This window comes from Topomyia yanbarensis, chromosome 3 (genome assembly GCF_030247195.1).
Source record: "Topomyia yanbarensis strain Yona2022 chromosome 3, ASM3024719v1, whole genome shotgun sequence".
Classification (NCBI taxonomy): Eukaryota; Metazoa; Arthropoda; class Insecta; order Diptera; family Culicidae; genus Topomyia; species Topomyia yanbarensis.
Window position 1 is genome coordinate 320,304,125 of NC_080672.1, and position 19,301 is coordinate 320,323,425.

At 37.2% G+C, this 19,301-nt stretch overlaps 1 protein-coding gene across 1 annotated transcript in view; it reads right to left on the reverse strand.

The window, feature by feature from the left end:
• Positions 1 to 19,301, reverse strand: part of LOC131694116 (uncharacterized) — a 206,474-nt gene that overhangs the window by 170,745 nt on the left and 16,428 nt on the right. Inside the window, exon 2 of the mRNA XM_058982550.1 lies at positions 3,872 to 4,140. Coding sequence (XP_058838533.1) covers positions 3,872 to 3,898 — 27 coding nt within the window. The 5' untranslated portion in view covers positions 3,899 to 4,140. The remainder of the gene's footprint in view (positions 1 to 3,871; positions 4,141 to 19,301) is intronic.

Sequence of the window (19,301 nt, forward strand, 5' to 3'; positions counted from 1 at the left end):
AGTTTTTAATTCAATGAACCACACAATCTTCACAAAATCGCGTATTTTACAGAACATTTCCTTATTTTCCATTGTAACTTGAAATTTTTTCAATTTTATTATGCTAAAATATTCGCATTTATGAAGTAAACAAGTTTCTAGAACATTGATAATAGTTTTTATTTCAATGAACTACAATATCTTCAGAAAATCGAGTATTTCACAGAACATTTCTTTATTTTTCATTGCAACTTGAAATTTACGCCATGTATATGATATCAAAATGTTCGAATTTATGTGATGGACAAGTTCCTAGAATATTGTTCAGTTCTTAATTCAATTAACTACAATATCTTCACAAATTTGCGTATTATACAGAATTTTCCTTTATTTTTCAGTGTAACTTTAAATTTTCACAGGGAATATTGCAAACTCTAATAAAAAATGTTCACATTTATCTAATAGATTAATTTGTGGAACATTGTTCCTAGGGTTTGATTCAATGAACTTAAATATCTACAAAATCACGTGTCCTAGAGAACATTTCTTTATTTTGTATTGTAACTTAAAATTTTCACAATGAATATCGCATTTTTTATGCTAAAATATTCTTATTTACGAAACAGACAAGTTTCCAAAACATTGTTTTTGGTTTGAAATTCAAAGAACTACAAAATCTTCACAAAATCACGTATTTTACAGAACTTTTTTTCTCCATTGTAAATTGAAATTTATTCAATGAATATCGCAACATTTTTATATCTAAATGTTCGAATTTATGTGATACTCAAGTTTGTGGAACATTGTCCGTATATTTGAATTCAATGAAATACACAATCTGCACAACATCACGTAATTTACTTTTTTTTCATGGGTAGCTTGAAATTTTTACAATGAATAATGCTACGACACCAACATGTTTGTATATATATATGGTAGCCAAGATTGTAGAACATTGTTGATTGAATTTAATTTAATTTGAACTACAATGTTTTCAAAATAATGAAACGTTCTGTAAAATACGTGATTTTGTGAAGATATTGTAGTTCATTGAATTAAAACCTATGAACAATCTTCTCGTAACTGGTCTATTTCGTAAATGCGAATATTTTAGCATCATAAAAAGAGATAATTATTGTGAAAATTTAAAGTTACAATGGAAAATAAAGAAATGTTCCGTAAAATACGTGATTTTGTGAAGATTTTGTAGTTCATTGAATTAAAAACTATGAACAATGCTCTTGAAAATTGTCACTCGCATATATACGAACATTTTGACAATATAATATATGCATGTCATCGCTATGAAATTTGAATTATTTCCGAAAATTGTTATTTTCTGTATTGTATGCAATTTTGTGAAGATATTGTAGTTCCTTTCATAAGAAATTATGAATAATCTGCTAGAAATTGGTTGCCTACATCAATCCAAAGAATTTAACATAATAATATGCGTAGGTCATCGCGCTAGATTTTAAGTTCTTCACAAATATTGGAAATTTCCAATTTTTTGTAGTGCTCCGACTTTTTTTGTCGTAAAAAGATCAATTGTGGTCAAATTTAAATTTAAACAAATTCAAAGTAAACTAAAGAGTCCAAAAAATCCATTGATACCAAAATTGTACAAATTGGTCAAGCGACTGCTGAGATATAGCGATTTGAAAATACCGTACCGACTTTTTTGTGGCATGGTGGTGGGAGTGCTAAGAAATGTTCATGGAAAATTTTTTTTGCTCGGGTACTTTACTTTAGTCCAGGAATCAGTCCAACCAACAAATATTCTATTTAAAAAGTTGTAGAATAATATTGTGAACATATCGTATGAAGAAATCATGGCTCTAAAAAAAAATCTAGAATTTTTGTGAGTCGCTGCTGACGGAAAGAGGACTTATGTCAACTCAGACTCAGCTTCTGGAGCCTTCGTCTGTTAGGGAAGTGACCCTGAACTAGTAGTTTATGGAGCACCTTTATAACCATGTTCGGGAATGTCAGGGATTGAAACTATCAAAGCAACGTCGGGCCTTTTCTTCAATATAATCCTTTCGCAAATGCATTTAATTCCTCGTCCGACTTATATCACTTTAGTGTTATCCCACTCTTCCTCGCCGAAGGATACAATTGGCGATCTCACTGGATCGTGTTTCGGGAAGAGCCCAACTAAGATTTTTAGTTTATCAGAGAATCTTGCCTGGGTCGTTATGAGAAGTCTAATCTTCGTCATCGCCACACGACATGCTTTGGCCTAGAGGTTGGGGTTAGCGTTTCGACATAGCAGTTTAAAGCTCTTTATATTAATCTACTTCATCACAATCTACAGTACGGTTCCATGAGCTAGATAAAGTTAAAATGTTGAAAAGATTTTCATCCCAAAATTGAAAGAGATATACTGCCAGAGTTCTGAGCAGGAATTTCATTGGAATATTTGATTTCCATCAAAGCATCAACGTCATAATTTTCAGCAGCGTTCGTCGTTTCTTCAGAATATTGCTAATGATACCAAAGACAGCCTGAGAGCAGGATCCATCGGAATCATGAGCAGCATATCATTCGAATCCTCAGCACCAGAAGCTTTAGAGGAACTCCATCGGAATCCTGAACAGAAAAACTTAAAAATACGAATAAGTATTGTAATGCTGAGATAGATGCTAATGAGGATTTAGGCTGTCCAAACTCGGTCAAATGATATTTGCTTCAATAAAATGACTCAAAGTATTCATTAAAATTCTTTTTGATCAGTGCGAGATTTTTTAAAGAATATACCTCAAAATTCTCATGGAGTGCGAGTTTGACCACAAATGAGACCAAAGATTTTAAATACATAGATTAGAAATATGTTTTTCGATCTGTATATTTCAAACATTTGCTCTCATTTCAGTGTTTTGGCTCAAGAAGTTTCATATCTTTCCTTACTTAATAATTTTTAGTCAATTGAATGTCGTTAGAAGAAAAAAGTTAATAATTAAAGTTGTAATTTTAAAGGAAGTATAAACATAGTGTCACAAGTTGTAAAAAAAATTGCGAAAATTAGAAAATAAAGTATTGTAAAAAAGTTGGACTCGAACGGATCTTGCTAAAGTCAGAATGCCTTAAAGTGTACGAAATTCGTTTTCGCCCTACGATACAAAGTGGCTGCAAGTTACCAGGGACTTAATTTTCCCACCCAATTTACAGTAGCGATTAAACATTTAATCACTGGTTAACTACAAATTAAATCATACCTTGGCTATTAACTTGACCATACACTGGAAGTTTATTGCAACTTTCGATATCAAGCCCAATTCAATTAATTATCGCTTGAAGTGAGCTACCGTAAATCCGTTAAGTGGCGCGTATCTGACAACCTTAACGACGTGTGTAACTGGTAAGGTGTGACCAAATGACTGTGATTATGGTAAACAAGTTCACGACATGCCGCACCAAAATGGAGATCGACTATGAGCGGTTGCAAATTTTGAGTAATGGCTGTGAAAATAGAATAATTATAAGGCGGTTGACAGACTGGCAGATTCAAATTGGCCCCGCCAGACAGCTGATCGGTAACCAAAGCGAATGAAATCTTTGGTATGATTGTTTCAAGCACCATTATAGAGCTATCATCGTCCGACGATCGCACGCTCGGCCGTAAAAAGTTATTTGCTGAAATAGCGCGCGTATCGTTATTATATTTTAGCAACCGACTGACGTTGATCGTGGTTCCTTTCCCAACCAAAATGATGCAAATAATAAATAATTTATAGTCAGCTTCTATCAAACAGAAGACGACCGTTCGTGTTGCGCAATTAATTTGCCGATTTGATAATCGAAGCATCTTTATTTGAGAGTGGATTTGGCACCCAGAATTGAGGTTAAGATGAAATAAACAGCGAGGTTCGTTCGTTTAAATATTACTCACCACAACGACAGGTATTGCTTTGGCCATGTGGTCAGTCGTCGCCGGGCGAGCTGGCTGGAGATGGACCCGAAAATACACCACCTACTGCTGTCTGCTTGGAAGTCACTTTTTCTGATGGTGCTTGGTAGACGGATTAAGAGGTTCACAATCACTGTTTCTTGCCCGATTAATCATTCACACTTTTCCCCGGGAACACTTTTCCTTTTCATCGAATAGGCAATAACACAATTTTAACTATCTCACTGGGTAAAACAGCTATGCCTCACAATCTGAAAATAACGAAATTATGGTATTAGATCACACAATTTGATTTGCAATCGCGTACATAACATTGTTTCTTTGAAGTTTGGACGGTCTGCGTTACAAATATCATTTTGTATAACGATCTTTTGTCTACGGTACGAGTTTTTTGCAATTAGATTTTTATTTACATCAACCAATTCGATCACATTCGAAATATCATTCGTCATTTGAAACCCCGGCGTGCAAAAGCTTCTGCAAATGCCGTGTCAAATAAACGTTTTATGAAAAAAATATCATTCGTCATTCATCTAAATACAGTATTCATGTGTGTCACACGTAATCAAGCAACGAGATTCAGCGGATCCAGATATTTCCAAAAACATTTAGAGCCTTAGTACTGAAATGAGATCAAAGATGTGAAATATACAGAAACTAGAAGTGACAGGGTTATTAGAACCTCTAGCTCTCTCTAGCTAATTGAATGTCGCTGAAAAGTGAAAAAGTTCCATAGGTCAGTACAGATCGAACAGTAAATAAATGGGAAAATTGTTCAAACAAGAATGTGCGAAAATCTGTAAAACTTTTTATTACAAAATCATATATTTCATTTGCAAGCTCAAATCATATAGAATAAAGAATTAAAAAGTGTTGACTCCAGCTTCCTTTTCGGCGAATGTGTATTGCCGGGCTTTGACTCCTTCCATCAAGTTTTGCTCAGCATCCTTACTCTCCTTCGTCGTCACCAGTCTTCCAAAATGAACATCTTACACAATGTTCGTTCTGGTTCTGTGCTCATATTAAACCTACACGCTATTTCGTACCAAAACATGTGCATATGCTCGCCTGCACAACCGAACCCCATTTGCGTACTAGACTGGTTCAATTTTGACTTTTAGCTCCACCAGGCTTTACTGATTCCTTTTATGGCCGTTAGTAATTGTGCAAATTTTGGTACCGATCGGATGTGTCTACGGACCATCCAAAAATTTCAAAGTTTATATGGAAATTAGTATGAAAAATTGGTTGAAATTGAAAATAAATTCTTAAAAAATCACCTCATCAATCAATTCATGAAAACACTATATATTTCTAAAGGTGATCTTCTACTGAACACATTCGTGGAATATTGTAAGTTTGTGAAAATTCGCTGAGAAAAGTTACTAAAGAAGCAGCATGGCTTCAAAACAAGTGGATTTTATTATTAATCACAGCAAACCTGTTTGAATAGCTTCATCGTTATACAAGTGTAAACTAGGCTTACCACCCACCGCTCCTGTAGGTCCGATGCAGTTATTCAAACAGGGTTGCTATGATTAATAATTAAATCAACATGTTTTGAAGCCATGCTGCTTCTTTAGTTAATAATTTTTCTCAGCGAATTTTCACAAACTTACAATGTTCCACGAATGTGTTCAGTAGAAGAATACCTTTAGAAATATATAGTGTTCTCATGAATTAATTGATAAGGTGATTTTTTGAGAGTTTATTTTTAATTTTAACCGATTTTCCATACTAATTTCCATATAAACTTTTAAATTTTTGGAGGGTCCGTAGACACAACCGATCGGTACCAAAATTTGCACAATTACTAAGGGCCATAAAAGGAATCAGTGAAGCCTGGTGGAGCTAAAAGTCAAAAATTGAACCAGTCTAGTGCGTACACATAGGTTCGTGGTACCAGTTTTCTCTTTCTCACTTTCATCATCACTAGCGTTGATTTTTTTTGCCTTGCGCGAATCGTTCTCGTAAACGCACCCGGTGTGCGTAAACGGGTGTTTGAACTAGAGTTTGCACATCATTCGATGTTCGAGGCGAACCTGTACATCGTGACGAAGCATGTTCGAGGTTGAACGCGTGCACGAAATTTTGTACGCACGTACAAAGTTGTTCATGGGAAGTCAGCTCGTCACAGATCGCCAGTTTTACTTCAGCTGCGTTTCGCTGACAACTGTCTTTTACGTCATCTTGACGATTATCAAATATTTTCGTGTTGAGCAGACCATTAGTGTTGGGAAGAGTTGTGTGCTGGACACGACCATGGCGACATTGAAAATGTAGTGTGCAATATAAATCGCGGCGTCGGCGGTAAACCATGATGGTGAGTTATGTTCTATCAACGATCATGCGGTAAACTTGGGTGGAAAGCCCAACTCGTACCAGCAGAAGACAATGGATTCTTCACATTTCCTTTCGATCATGGCCATATGAGCCTGCCTAGTCCGAGTTTTCGGTGTTATGTTTATAACTGATTCGCTCTAGAATACCTATCTTTCAATTTCATTGCTTTCGTTTTTCTTAGTCTTAAAGTTGCCGAAAACAGCCAACAAAATCAATGCAATAATCGAAATATCGCACGTTTACTCTCTTCACGGATATGGTCGGACAAAGTATTCATTTTGTCGAGTAGTCGTTGACAACCGGGTTGTCAAACATCGATTGAGTTATTTGACGCCAACGAAACGTGCACATATTTTATGTGTTTGGATATATACGATCATACGTGGATTAATCTATATGAAATGTAAAAAAACAGTGTCATATTTTACGAATACTTCAAACAATTTACATCGTTTGTCATCATCCCTAGTAACAATTGAGGTTTCATGGCACTCTTGGAGCCCCTCTTAAAACTTAGAATGTTCTTTTAGTGTGCTATAAAACCAGAATTGTTACTTGGGCATATTACAAGTATGTACAGTTTTTCCACACACATATGAAAGCTAAAAAGTACTACTTAGACAGTGCGAAACCATGCATAAGATATCTCCATTTATTTAAAACATTATTTATTGCCTATTTAAAAAATTGCTTTGAAACCTACTCGTCGATAAGGTTCAACTTCGAGTTAAATTACAAAATATTTCTTTCGTTTTGTTTAAGGTTCAACTGAGAAAGCTTGGAAAAGCGGCCATCTTGGAAACGAAAAAAGCAGTTTTTACCTAACCATTGGGAAAATCTTCATGAAAATGAATCAATGTATTCGAGGCACTGGTAGAGTACTATTGATTGGTTTTCATGAAGATTTTTCCAACGGTGTGAGAAAAAAACTGCTTTTTTCGCTTTTTTTGGCAAATATTTTAGTCTCGCTTCGATTTTCGCTTTACCATTTTGATCAATGCATACCGTTTTAAACAACAGCCAGTACGGTGCCAGGGGCCATGTATAAATGACGTAGCACTTTAGGGGGTAGAGGAGTGTAGCAAATTTGTGACGATATGTGACGAGGGGGAATATTGTGACAAAATGCTAAGAGGGGGAGGGAGGGGTCGAAATTCGCCGAAAAAAGCTACGTCATTTGTGTACAGCCCTAATGGGTAGGGTTACGATATGGGTCGAGCTAATTAGGGATCAACATTTTCTATACGCACAAATTTTAACAGTTATGTGTCCAACAAAAAAAAACACCTTTAGCAGGCCAACGAGGGTACCCGGGTACCCACAACTTGAAATGCTCATAACTATGGCTTCCTTTAACCGATTTAGACACTTTTAGATGTTTTGGATTCAGGAACTCGTCTACTTTTTGATTCTGTACAATAAAACCGAAATAATGGATCTGGTTTTTGGTAATCCGGATTTCCCGGAGTAATGTTCCAGTACTAGGATGTGATTTGTAAATTTTAATAATGCCCTAGCAATATGAGTATCAAAACTCTTCAAATTGTCTCGGAAGTCTGTTTTTTATTGTTACGGGACCCTATGGCAATTTGAAAAATGGACTTGGCCACTCACGGCCCCACGGGAACCTGCTCCGGAATGTCCGTTCCGGGATCAAATCACCAAATGGTTCCAAAACCACGAGACACGGCCTACTGATGCAATTCCAAGAATTTTGATACCCATATTGCTAGTATTCCATTGAAGTTCGCAAATAGTACCCCAGCTCTGGAACCTGCTTCCGGAAACCTGGATTCGCGGGAACCGAACGAAGTAACCCGATTCATTTTTACCAAGTCCAAAAGTGGATGAGTTCCTGAATCCAAAAAGGCCAAAAGTATCGAAATCGGTTGGATATTACCTTAGTTATGGGCATTTTAGTTTTGTGGGTACCCGGGTACTCACGTCGGCCTGTTACGTAATAAAAAAAATTCAGGAGCCCCTCCTCACTCCCACCCTTTCTATATCAACAATATTATTAACCCAAAAGCTTGACTTAGTGAAGTTCTAAGATGTCACAAAATTTCAATTTCCAGCTATGGATAAAACATAGGAATTTAATTAATTGAAACTTAAAAAGGTACCCGGGTACCGCGTCGGACACACAACGGTTAATATTTTATGCGGAACAAGTACCTAAATAAATTGAAATGAGTAAGAGAGTGTACCGGTCTAAATACACCGAGTTACAAGGTGTTCCACGAAGATCAAAACAATCGGCTTTCCAAATTTGAGAACCGTCGATTTGTTTTTTGTCAGTTTATAAACTCTAGTGTCGCAAAAATAAACGCGGCACTAGATTCATCGCAACGGCATGCTGACTAGCACTGACACAAAGTGCCGTAACTTTCCAGTTGTGATGTGCAAAGCAGTACACAGCGCACTGCATAATTTAAATATATCTGTCGACTACTGCTATCGTATCCGCTGCGACGTTCGACCAGAGAATGAGCTCGCCCGAGCAATGCTGAAAGTTATACATCCGAGGATGATGTCATACACAGTGATACAGTGAAATCTTTTTATAGGACCGTATAGTTCACTGCACATCTGGCCATGTCCTTGCGATCGCTAAAGGGAAGGGAATGTTAGTTGAATACCTACTTAAGAAGATACGGAGAACCCACGCAATCTCCATAGGTATTACGGATGTTAGATTTTGTTAGTAGGGAAGGAAAATTGGATGCGGGTTTGGAGTGATTTTATAAATTCAACAAAATGAATAATGAAAAGTATTATAAATAGGATTGATCTCACCAAATTTGTTTGGGTGATGGCGTCCCGTTACGAGACCCGGGAGACGATTCTGACTGCAACTCACTAACAAACCGATATCGATACTGACATTTCACTAAACTGACTGATTTTCACTATTTTGCACACTCGAACAAGAAAGCTTCTCAGTTTTGAACTGTTCATTTCTTCAGTATTAAAAGTCTAAACTTGCAATGCCAAGAACTATTTTTCAATCGACGAAAAAACGTGACATCTTAGAAAATCCAACTTTGCTCAACGCCTACTTTGATCATGCAGCACTGATCGCAGCGCATTGTCTTAAAATGCCTGGCTACTACTGCTGTTCTTTACGGCCCGACGTTCAACGGGAGAATGAACTCGCTCGAGGAATGATATGGATGACGTCATTCATAGAAGTATGGTGGGTACTCAAATCTGTCGTACGAGACGCTATAGGCACGATGTTACTTGTCTGGCCAAAGAGCAACAACTGATTCAAACAGAAACGCGGTACATTTATTTATAACTGTTCGTGTTCGTTTGAGTCACTAAGGTGCTCCCTATTGACGGCTCTGCCGGGGATAGATTGACTGATGCATGGGAGTTTTCACGTTTTCCGAGATCTATTCATTTTTGCTTGTTTTTTAATAGTGTGCTATTGAAATACAAAAACACTCTAGCAATAAAACATAATTTCAGTTAATTCCGAATTGTTTGGTGAAATCCGTTCATAAATAACAAAGTTATTAGCGTTCAAAATAGTGACGCAAAAACGTGACATCGTTTGATTTTAGATTTTAGAATGACACCCTGCCCCAGATAATGCAGTAAGACTTTTTCAATGGCAATAAAAGATAACACTGAACTTACCTTGATCCCTTGGTGACATTCTAAGGAAGTTTTTCCAATATACTGCATCAACAAAAAGTGTACGAAAATCGGATTTTCCTGTCCGAAAAATTTGTGTGAATAGATGTTTATTTACATCCATATCGGCCACACAATGGTGTCTGCAAAAGTTTGCATGCACAATGTGAACTCGGATAAAATATGGTCAAAAGCAAGTATCTAATTTTGTAAAACGTGCTGTTTAGAATATAGTCGCATATCCATATAAAATAAGCTACAAATAGTGTGTTCCACAGTGATTATCAATATTGATATGCATTTTTTACCAAGTTATAATAAACAAAGTTATGAAAACATGCTTGCATAAATGACCATACATAGAGGTACATTTGTTGCATTGTGAAAATATTTTGCATAAAATGATATTCCAAAGCCAACTAGCTTCAGTTTGACTTGTTTGTTGACTCAAATGTCATGACTTCCATCGACGTCAATCCTGTTTCTAGCATGCTAATTGAAAAGGGTTTATATCAGTTTGAGAATACCATAGCTGCGAAAAATAACGAAATGTTGATTTGCTAATTCTTAACATGTTTCAGAAATGCAATGCTGTGCAGTGAATACGAACACTAATGATAACGTATAATGAGAAGGCTTAGCTGTTCCCATTCACATCTGTTTTAGGTGGCTTTTATATCTGTCCCGAATAAACAGTCGAAGCAAAAGCAATATTAAATTTCATATTCAAAATAATGTTACATTTATTATAACTATTGCAACGTACTTTCAGCGAGCTCTAGATTTTCAAATTTTCAACCGATATGAAGCATAAATGATCAATATTTTATTCATGTTTCAAAAGTTCTATTTATTGGTCAGCTCAGACAGGCATGTAAGCAATAAAAAATCAGAAAAACCTGTGTAAGCATTTGAATAAAAACTACAAGGGGCAGCCCTATGGGGTTGCCCGAGCTGTAGACGTAGGACTATACTACTTAATGTAAAATATTTATTTTCTTAGTACATTTATAGTAATAATAAATCAAATATATTTCTTACGTATGGTTTAATCACAACCAATCAACATCGAATGTTACATATTGAACCAAACCTTCTTGGTTATCAGGTCATTTCATTTGTAGTAGGTGATCGAATCCGATTAAACTTATTGAAGAAGATCTGAAGAAAGAAAACAGAAAACTGTGACCGAACTAATATCTTGAACTAAATCTTTATAGTATAAGATTAGCTTGTAAAAACTTTTCGATTGTGTGTGGTAAAAACCCGGACCATTGAAGAAAAATCAAATTTTAGACGATATAATCACATTTCATGTATAGACCAAGTATTCTAGTTATATTTTGCCATTATTGTAACTTTCCTAAAGTACGCATACAAATATAGCGAATGCAGTGGTATTAATCATATATCAAAACTATAAATATACAAGAATCGAAAACAATTTTATATATGGACAAGATGCGTTTTTGCAACGGTTTTCAAGTGGCAGTTCATTCATAAATAGACTTTGTAGTATGTACCTTAGGGTGACAGGAAAAAAATGACCCCTATCGGCCCACCTCTGCGTCGATTCCTAGTCCCACCAGAAGTACTTGCACCAAATTTGAAGCAAATCGGACAAGTCTAACTACCGGACCAACGGGCCTGAAGTTTGTATGGGAATTTTCAACAATTTACATGGAGAAAACCCACCAGCACGCATTTTCGCCGCTAGGTGGCACTGTATGCATCGTATTATCACTGTAAGTGAAAATAAGAAGGATAATTGAATTGTCTACAACTTAGTCGAAGACTGCAAGTAAATCCGACTTTGTTAAAAGAAGTTATTAAACTTTTAACGAAGTGATGTCTGAGTCAGTTTTGCATGGGGCCTAACAGTGCATGGTTGTGTATCAGTACTCGACTCCCGCGAACTATATATTTTTGTGAAATAATGGTTAGATTTAGCCGAATAGTATGTTTACAAGAATTATAGTAAATAATACGAGTCATGCTTTGATTAGAAAATTTTAGTTCCACCTGTTGTCGCATAGAGGGCGCCAACACTAACTTTTCAACGGAGAGAGATAGAAATTCGGTGTCTTCAAAGTTATAGAACAGGCATTTTTCAGTATTTCTTCTGAACATCTTGATACTCTATCTCTCTTCAATGAAAAGTTAATAGTGGCGCCCTCTATGCGGTCACAGGTGGAACTAAAATTTTCTAACCAAAACATAACTCGTATTATTTACTATAATTCTTGTAAACATACTATTCGGCTAAATCTAACCATTATTTCACAAAAATATATAGTTCGCGGGAGTCGAGTACTGATACACAACCATGCACTGTTAGGCCCCATGCAAAACTGACTCAGACATCACTTCGTTAAAAGTTTAATAACTTCTTTTAACATAGCCGGATTTACTAGCAGTCTTCGACAAAGTTGTAGATAATTAAAATATCTTTCTTATTTTCACTTACAGTGATAAAACGTTGTATACAGTGCCACCTAGCGGCGAAAATACGAGCTAGTGAGTTTTCTCCATGTAAATTGTTGAAAAATCCAATATAAACTTCAGGCACGTTGGTCCGGTAGTTAGACTTGTCCGATTTGCTTCAAATTTGGTACAAGTACTCCTGGTGGGACTAGGAATCGACTCAGGGGTGGGCCGATTGAGTTTTCAAAAATTCATCATTTTTCTGGGCAGTCTAACGTACCTACTAGTAGAATCAAAATACTATAGGCTGAGTGGAAATGAATCACGTGAAGGGGAAATGAATCAATGAATTGATCGAACGTAAATAATAAACTTTCGTTGTGCAATTTAGTAACAAATTAGATCTAACTACCTACACATTCGACTCAAACGTCAAACCTAAGCGCACAAAGTAAAATGAATGAACGCTGATGATGATGGGTAGAGCGAAAGAGGCAACTAATACCACGACACTATGTTAACCGTGTTTACAAATGAAGCTCGCATGTATAAACTATTTTGTGTACGAATAATTATACATAAAAGTGTGCTGGAAACGAGCACAACACAAAAGATGGCATAGTGTTCACATTCACGGGGTAGCGTACCTCCACAGGCAGTGGAACGGACTTCTAACTCAGCTACACTGGCTGTGAAAACACGCAGCGCAGTGATTTGCTTCGTCTGCCGTTCAAACGGAAACTGAGCTGGTCCGGCGAAATCCATCCGTTTAAATAGTCGATGATGACGCCATTCATAGAAGCGTAGCGCGCTAGGTACACAAATCTGTCGTGCTGGACTAGGGAAGCGCTATCTTCTGTGTGTAAATGCGCGATATTTTGACTAGGTTTTTCATTATTTAAATTTTTAATGCCATGATATCGAAAATCTTTGCGTTTATCTATTGGAATTTATTCTCATAAGTATTTCGGGGCGATATGCGAAAAAGATTTGAAAATTTATCGTGAGATGGCTGAATTATATGCGTTTAAAATTGGACTTTTCGTTACATACCATTTTTGTAGAATTTGCAACGTGCACCCTAGGGTGACAGGAAAAAAATGACCCCTATCGGCCCACCTTTCCGTCGATTCCTAGTCCCACCAGGAGTACTTGATGTCTGAGTCAGTTTTGCATGGGGCCTAATAGTGCATGGTTGTGTATCAGTACTCGATTCACACGAACTAAACATTTTTGTGAAATAATCGTTAGGTTTAGCTCAATGGTATGTTCAGAAGAATTATAGTAAATAATACGAGTCATGCTTTGATTAGAAAATTTTAGTTCTACCTGTTACCGCATAGAGGGCGCCAACACTAACTTTTCAACGGAGAGAGATAGAAATTTGGTGTCTTCTACAAAGTTATAGAACAGACATTTTTCAGTATTTCTTCTGAACATCTTGATACTCTATCTCTCTTCAATGAAAAGTTAGTATTGGCGCCCTCTATGCGGTCACAGGTGGAACTAAAATTTTCTAACCAAAACATAACTCGCATTATTTACTATAATTCTTGTAAACATACTATTCGGCTAAATCTAACCATTATTTCACAAAAATATATAGTTCGCGGGAGTCGAGTACTGATACACAACCATGCACTGCTAGGCCCCATGCAAAACTGACTCAGACATCACTTCGTTAAAAGTTTAATAACTTCTTTTAACATAGCCGGATTTACTAGCAGTCTTCGACAAAGTTGTAGATAATTAAAATATCTTTCTTATTTTCACTTACAGTGATAATACGTTGTATACAGTGCCACTTAGCGGCGAAAATACGAGCTAGTGAGTTTTCTCCATGTAAATTGTTGAAAAATCCAATATAAACTTCAGGCACGTTAGTCCGGTAGTTAGACTTTTTCGATTTGCTTCAAATTTGATACAAGTACTCCTGGTAGACTAGGAATCGACTCAGGGGTGGGCCGATTGAGTTTTCAAAAATTCATCATTTTTCTGGGCAGTCTAGTGCACCCCTATATCGAAAACAAAGACGTAGTCCTACTTCAAAATTCGTTACATTTCACCGTCTTCCTCAATTTCGCATAGGTACGAGAATAATCATTGTATCCATGCTTGCACACAACCCAGCAAACCAATGAAAGCTGAACGCGCTAATATAACGAGGGAATAAGCTGAACAAAAACCATTGCATTCGTTGCAGAATTTATTAAAATCGACATTTTTTGCGTGATCGTATTGATCACCCTGTAATTCCGGAACCGGAAGTCGGATCCATTAGAACGTCAATAGCAGCCCATGGGAACGTTGTACCTTTCATTTGAGACTAAGTTTGCCAAAATCGGTTCCGCCATCACTGAGAAAACACATGCACACACATATACATACACACGCACAGACATTTGCCGAACCTCCTTTAAAAAGTCGGTTTTCAGAGCAATTGTAATACCTTTATATTGAGAAAGGCAAAACAAAACTACATGAGCAGGAGACCAGGAAGTGGTGGCGTGTCAGTAGATAAATAATAACTCTAGAAAAAGAACTGCGGAGAGAAAACAGCATTTTTGGCAACGTAAGTTTTGTCCGGACACGGATTCTTCCGGAAGAACCCTCATCGGTTTGAACGTAATGCGTTACCCCTTTGCAAGGAGTGTGTAAATGTGCAAAATACACGTAAACACCTGATCTTCGAATGCCCTATATTCGAAGAAGTTCAAAGGGGTATGTTTGATTTTGTCATTATATAAGCACAGCCCTAGCTCGAAGTAGTGGCATGTAATGGTTTCGAGGAGGGATCAAGGCACAGGTCGAAGATGCAGCTAAATTAAAATACACCACTGGGGTTGTAATTGAGCGAGTCTTATAGTGATTCGACCTTCTGTCAACCCTACTCCCTTAGTAATAATTTCAGGCAGGGTTGCCACTATTTTTCGAAGAAAATCTGACAATTTAACCTCTAAATGTCTGGCAAAGTCTGTCACTTGACAGCGACCTCAAAGTCTTCGGAATTTGGCATATATTTTGGTCTTCATACAACGTGCATTAATGGAATATGACCAGGATTTCCAAAATTTGTGTGTTACAACCTCTGTAATTTAAAAAAAAAAACTGATGGAATAAGAGATTTGACTGGTTCCTGAAAGTTTAAAAAAACTCTGGCTGTTCCGGTATAATGTAACCCCGCTGGGGTGTAACTTAGAATTCAGAATATATGGAAAAATCTGTGAAAATTTTAAAAATCTGGCAAAATGTCGGGCTTGAACGAATGTCTGTTCAGTTGGGAAAAATCTGGAAGATTTCAGATAAATCTGGAACATTGGAAACGCTGATTTCAGGTGCCTGTTAGCAGATTGTTGTCCTTCTTCCTCTACAAATAATAACACAAATATACAGACATTTTCTAATCCCGACGAACTGAGTCGAGGATTTGGCTGGTAATTTTCAGGGTGATTACATAACCTTTCTATATATGAAAGGCAAAAAACACAGGTGCATTCGGACTCGGAAAAGTGTACCTTTATTAAAAGGAACGTTAAACAATGCTGTCGATATCTCATTTGAAAAAAAAAGAGTTAATTAAAACGGCATCACTCATTATAGCGGTTTATAAGGCCCATAAAGATCATCGATCTACACGTTCGATGTTCTTTTTTCGATATAATAATGAAAAGAATATCCTCGCTAAAACTCAGTAAAATAAGAAGAGGCGTGCAGTTATTGATAGTTCAAACTAGTACTAGTATCTTCGATGTACCGACAATCCCATACCTTCTCCTCGCATAACTTTTATGTACGAATGAAAGCGAGAGCAAAAATAAACAATAATTATATAATCGTCTCAAAGGCGGCCCAACCCCTCATCGGTAGCCATCCAGTCTCGTGACTGATAACAGGCCGCTCTGTTTATTTTACAGTCGGAGAGCAAAAAAAACCGCGTCTACATACAGCCGATGTCCGACTTACTTTTAGCCGTGAGCCCATGACTTAATTCAATTACCACGTGGCCCACTAGCTATTCGGCCGCAGCGGCAGAAGGCAGACGAAGTAGAAGAGATGTGGAGAATGGGCAACCAAAGAAAAACCAAAACATCGCTGATGCCGGCTGCAGATGGATTATGGCGTGGCGCGGTGCGGTGGGTCGGCAGAAAAGAAAGCATGAAATCGAGCGTAGAAGCGTACAAGTCATTCGCCCGGTCGCTTTGGACGCCACAAGCTCCATTCATACATTATTTATTGGGACCACGCCACGACCTGCCCCAACTAAAGGAAGAAAGCAAATAGGCCCCGACGATCTTATTCATCGAACAGGGAGACAAACCCGATTTTTGTGTAATAGATACTATTACCGCTTTGATTTTATTAGTATTTATTCAACAATGGCACAATGACGTGTAGACTTGAATTGATTATTGAAGTCAGCACCTGAATATGTTCTGCTCTAGGACGGTCAAAATTGAATTCCAATTTTTCGAACTAACCTTAATTTATGCATGATTTTAGTGAAATTTACACAGGTTTGTCGCTTATAGTGCATACAAATCAATTGAGTTGAGAACTATTATTTAACTACGCTGCTATATATTTCTGATTGGAATATGCATGTTTTACGGGTTTAGCGGTTTGTGGCGATTTTATAATATTTCTTTCCTGTACCTGGGCAAAATGCATTTATTTCAGTGAGGCACTCTAACGAGGAGGTTGTTTTCACGGTTGCACACACTCACGGCAAACGATGAACGAGAGTGAAATGTTGTAACTATATTTCACTTAATTCATTTGACATTTAATGAGCAATAATTCTATTGAATTTATTGTTAAAAGTGTAGGTTATGGAATAGGAAGAATTATTTGTTCAATGGACAAAGCACACTCAAAAAATACTGGGAATCGAGTGTATTACAATTATCACCAAGAAGTTGTTGAGTTGCTCGTATTTTTAAAACTTAATAAAAGATAAAAGACAATTTAAGAGTATACTACTCCGTCTTAGAGAAATACATGCTGTGAAGCTGACTCCAATTATTTCGATGCCGTTCAATACTCGAACGCATAAGAGTTTAATGATATGACGACTGACCTATGAAGCCAGCGTTTCACCTCGTAAATAGGATTATTACCATACGTACTCATTACTTCTTATCGTGCAGCAATATACCAAAGCCAGTGAGCACACCCAAGGCAAAAGGGCTGCGGGCGTCTAATCCACCAGTGACAACCAGCTTTTTGCGCAAATCGGGCACAAGGCGCACGATGTCAATGCGCAACCTAGGGGCGCTCTTGTGATGTGATAAACGTCGCCGGGTGATGCAACTGTACGTACTGTACGCACCACGCGTACCTATCACATTTTGGCATATGTACGACGATTGGAAGGCCAACACGGCACAGCACGGAGCGCGGTACGGCGATAGAGTAGTTGCATTTGCATGCGCCTACCATTACAGTACGGTACAGCAATCATCGCCGAACAGTGCCCACCGAAGGTACCGCATGCCGCAAGGTGGTTTCGAGGTTTTACCGTGCGCGTGTGCCGAACGAATGTGGCTGATGAAAATATAACCGTACGTTTATAATTCATCGACACTATTCGGATTTGGCATTCTGAGGGGAAAAAAACATAAATTTACGCCACTTTTTTGGTAATTTTTATTGAATGCTTATTTTTAGATTTATTGCGATACTGTTCACTGTTTTTCTCGGAATATCAAATGAGGTACTATTTTAGTATGCTGTTGGATACACACAAACAATTTTCGACACATCGAATGAACATTATAAATGGTCATCGTATCGTTTGTTATGCGAAGCGGTTATCGAAAAATAAGCTCATAACTAAATGAATGACTATGAATCGATGATTTTGTTCTTATGGTACATATGTACGTATGGCACTGGTTCCACAATCAGATTATATATTTGCCAACACTAAGTTAGGATTCTTAAGTCAGTAATATTGTTTCAATTAGGGCTGTATCGAGAACAAGTTGTCCACCTATTTTTCCTGCAAATCGTATAAAACATAAGCTTTCATTCATGCAAACGATCGATTCTTAATTATACGAGACAGAACTTGGACATTGTCAAGACCACGTGAAATTAATATTATTACCTCACGAATTTGCGATTTCTGAACGAACCTCCAGATAAGTCAAGTTTAATTTGTGTATTTCGCAGTCATTTCATCAGTAACTAACACCAACTTGGGGCCAGGCTAGACTATTTAACCAAACTAGTGCCCAAATTGGTACTAGCTAGACACAATGATCCAACCATTCCACAAGCAAGCCCTATGAGAGAGGGGTCAGCCGGGACAATAGCCCCAGAACCCGGCTCCTTTTAGGGGCCCGGCATTTTTACCTGAAAGTAAAATTGGATGGATGCGCGACGGGCGAAAAATTTCGGTCGTGATAGAAGAGCAATATATGTAAGTAGTAATTGTAATTGTAGATTGATTTATTACTTGAAAATGTGATCTCTTTAACTTTATTTAATATTTGAGGTTTGTTAAAATTAACGTTCTTAAGGGAGTTGTCTACTTTATGTACAAAATAAAAAAAATGAGTTTTTATTGCTTGAATCGACGGAATACACTACAAAATATTGAGAAGCCAAATCGAAAATTTTCGAAGAAAGCGAATGCGAGTGCGCAGACGAACGTCTCCGTCCACTTCCTCGTTCGCTTCTATACTGGTGGTACCGGTTGTTGGCTTGGAGACACTGGGCGCAATTGTTATTAAGTGAATATTTGTTCCTGTCAGATCCGAAGATGTTGGTTTTGTAGCCGTTTGTGGTTTGTAGTAAGATCACGGTGTGCTGTTTATAGTTATAGTAGTTTTTAGCTGCCTGTACACTGCAGATTTTGCAAATAGATAAAATTCTTTTTCTTTCAACAACAATATCAAGTTGTGGAAACATGCCCTTTTTATAAGTGATTCACAAATACCAAGCGTAAAAAATATAGCCCGTTTAAAATATAATATAAAAAGTTTAAAATATAATTGCG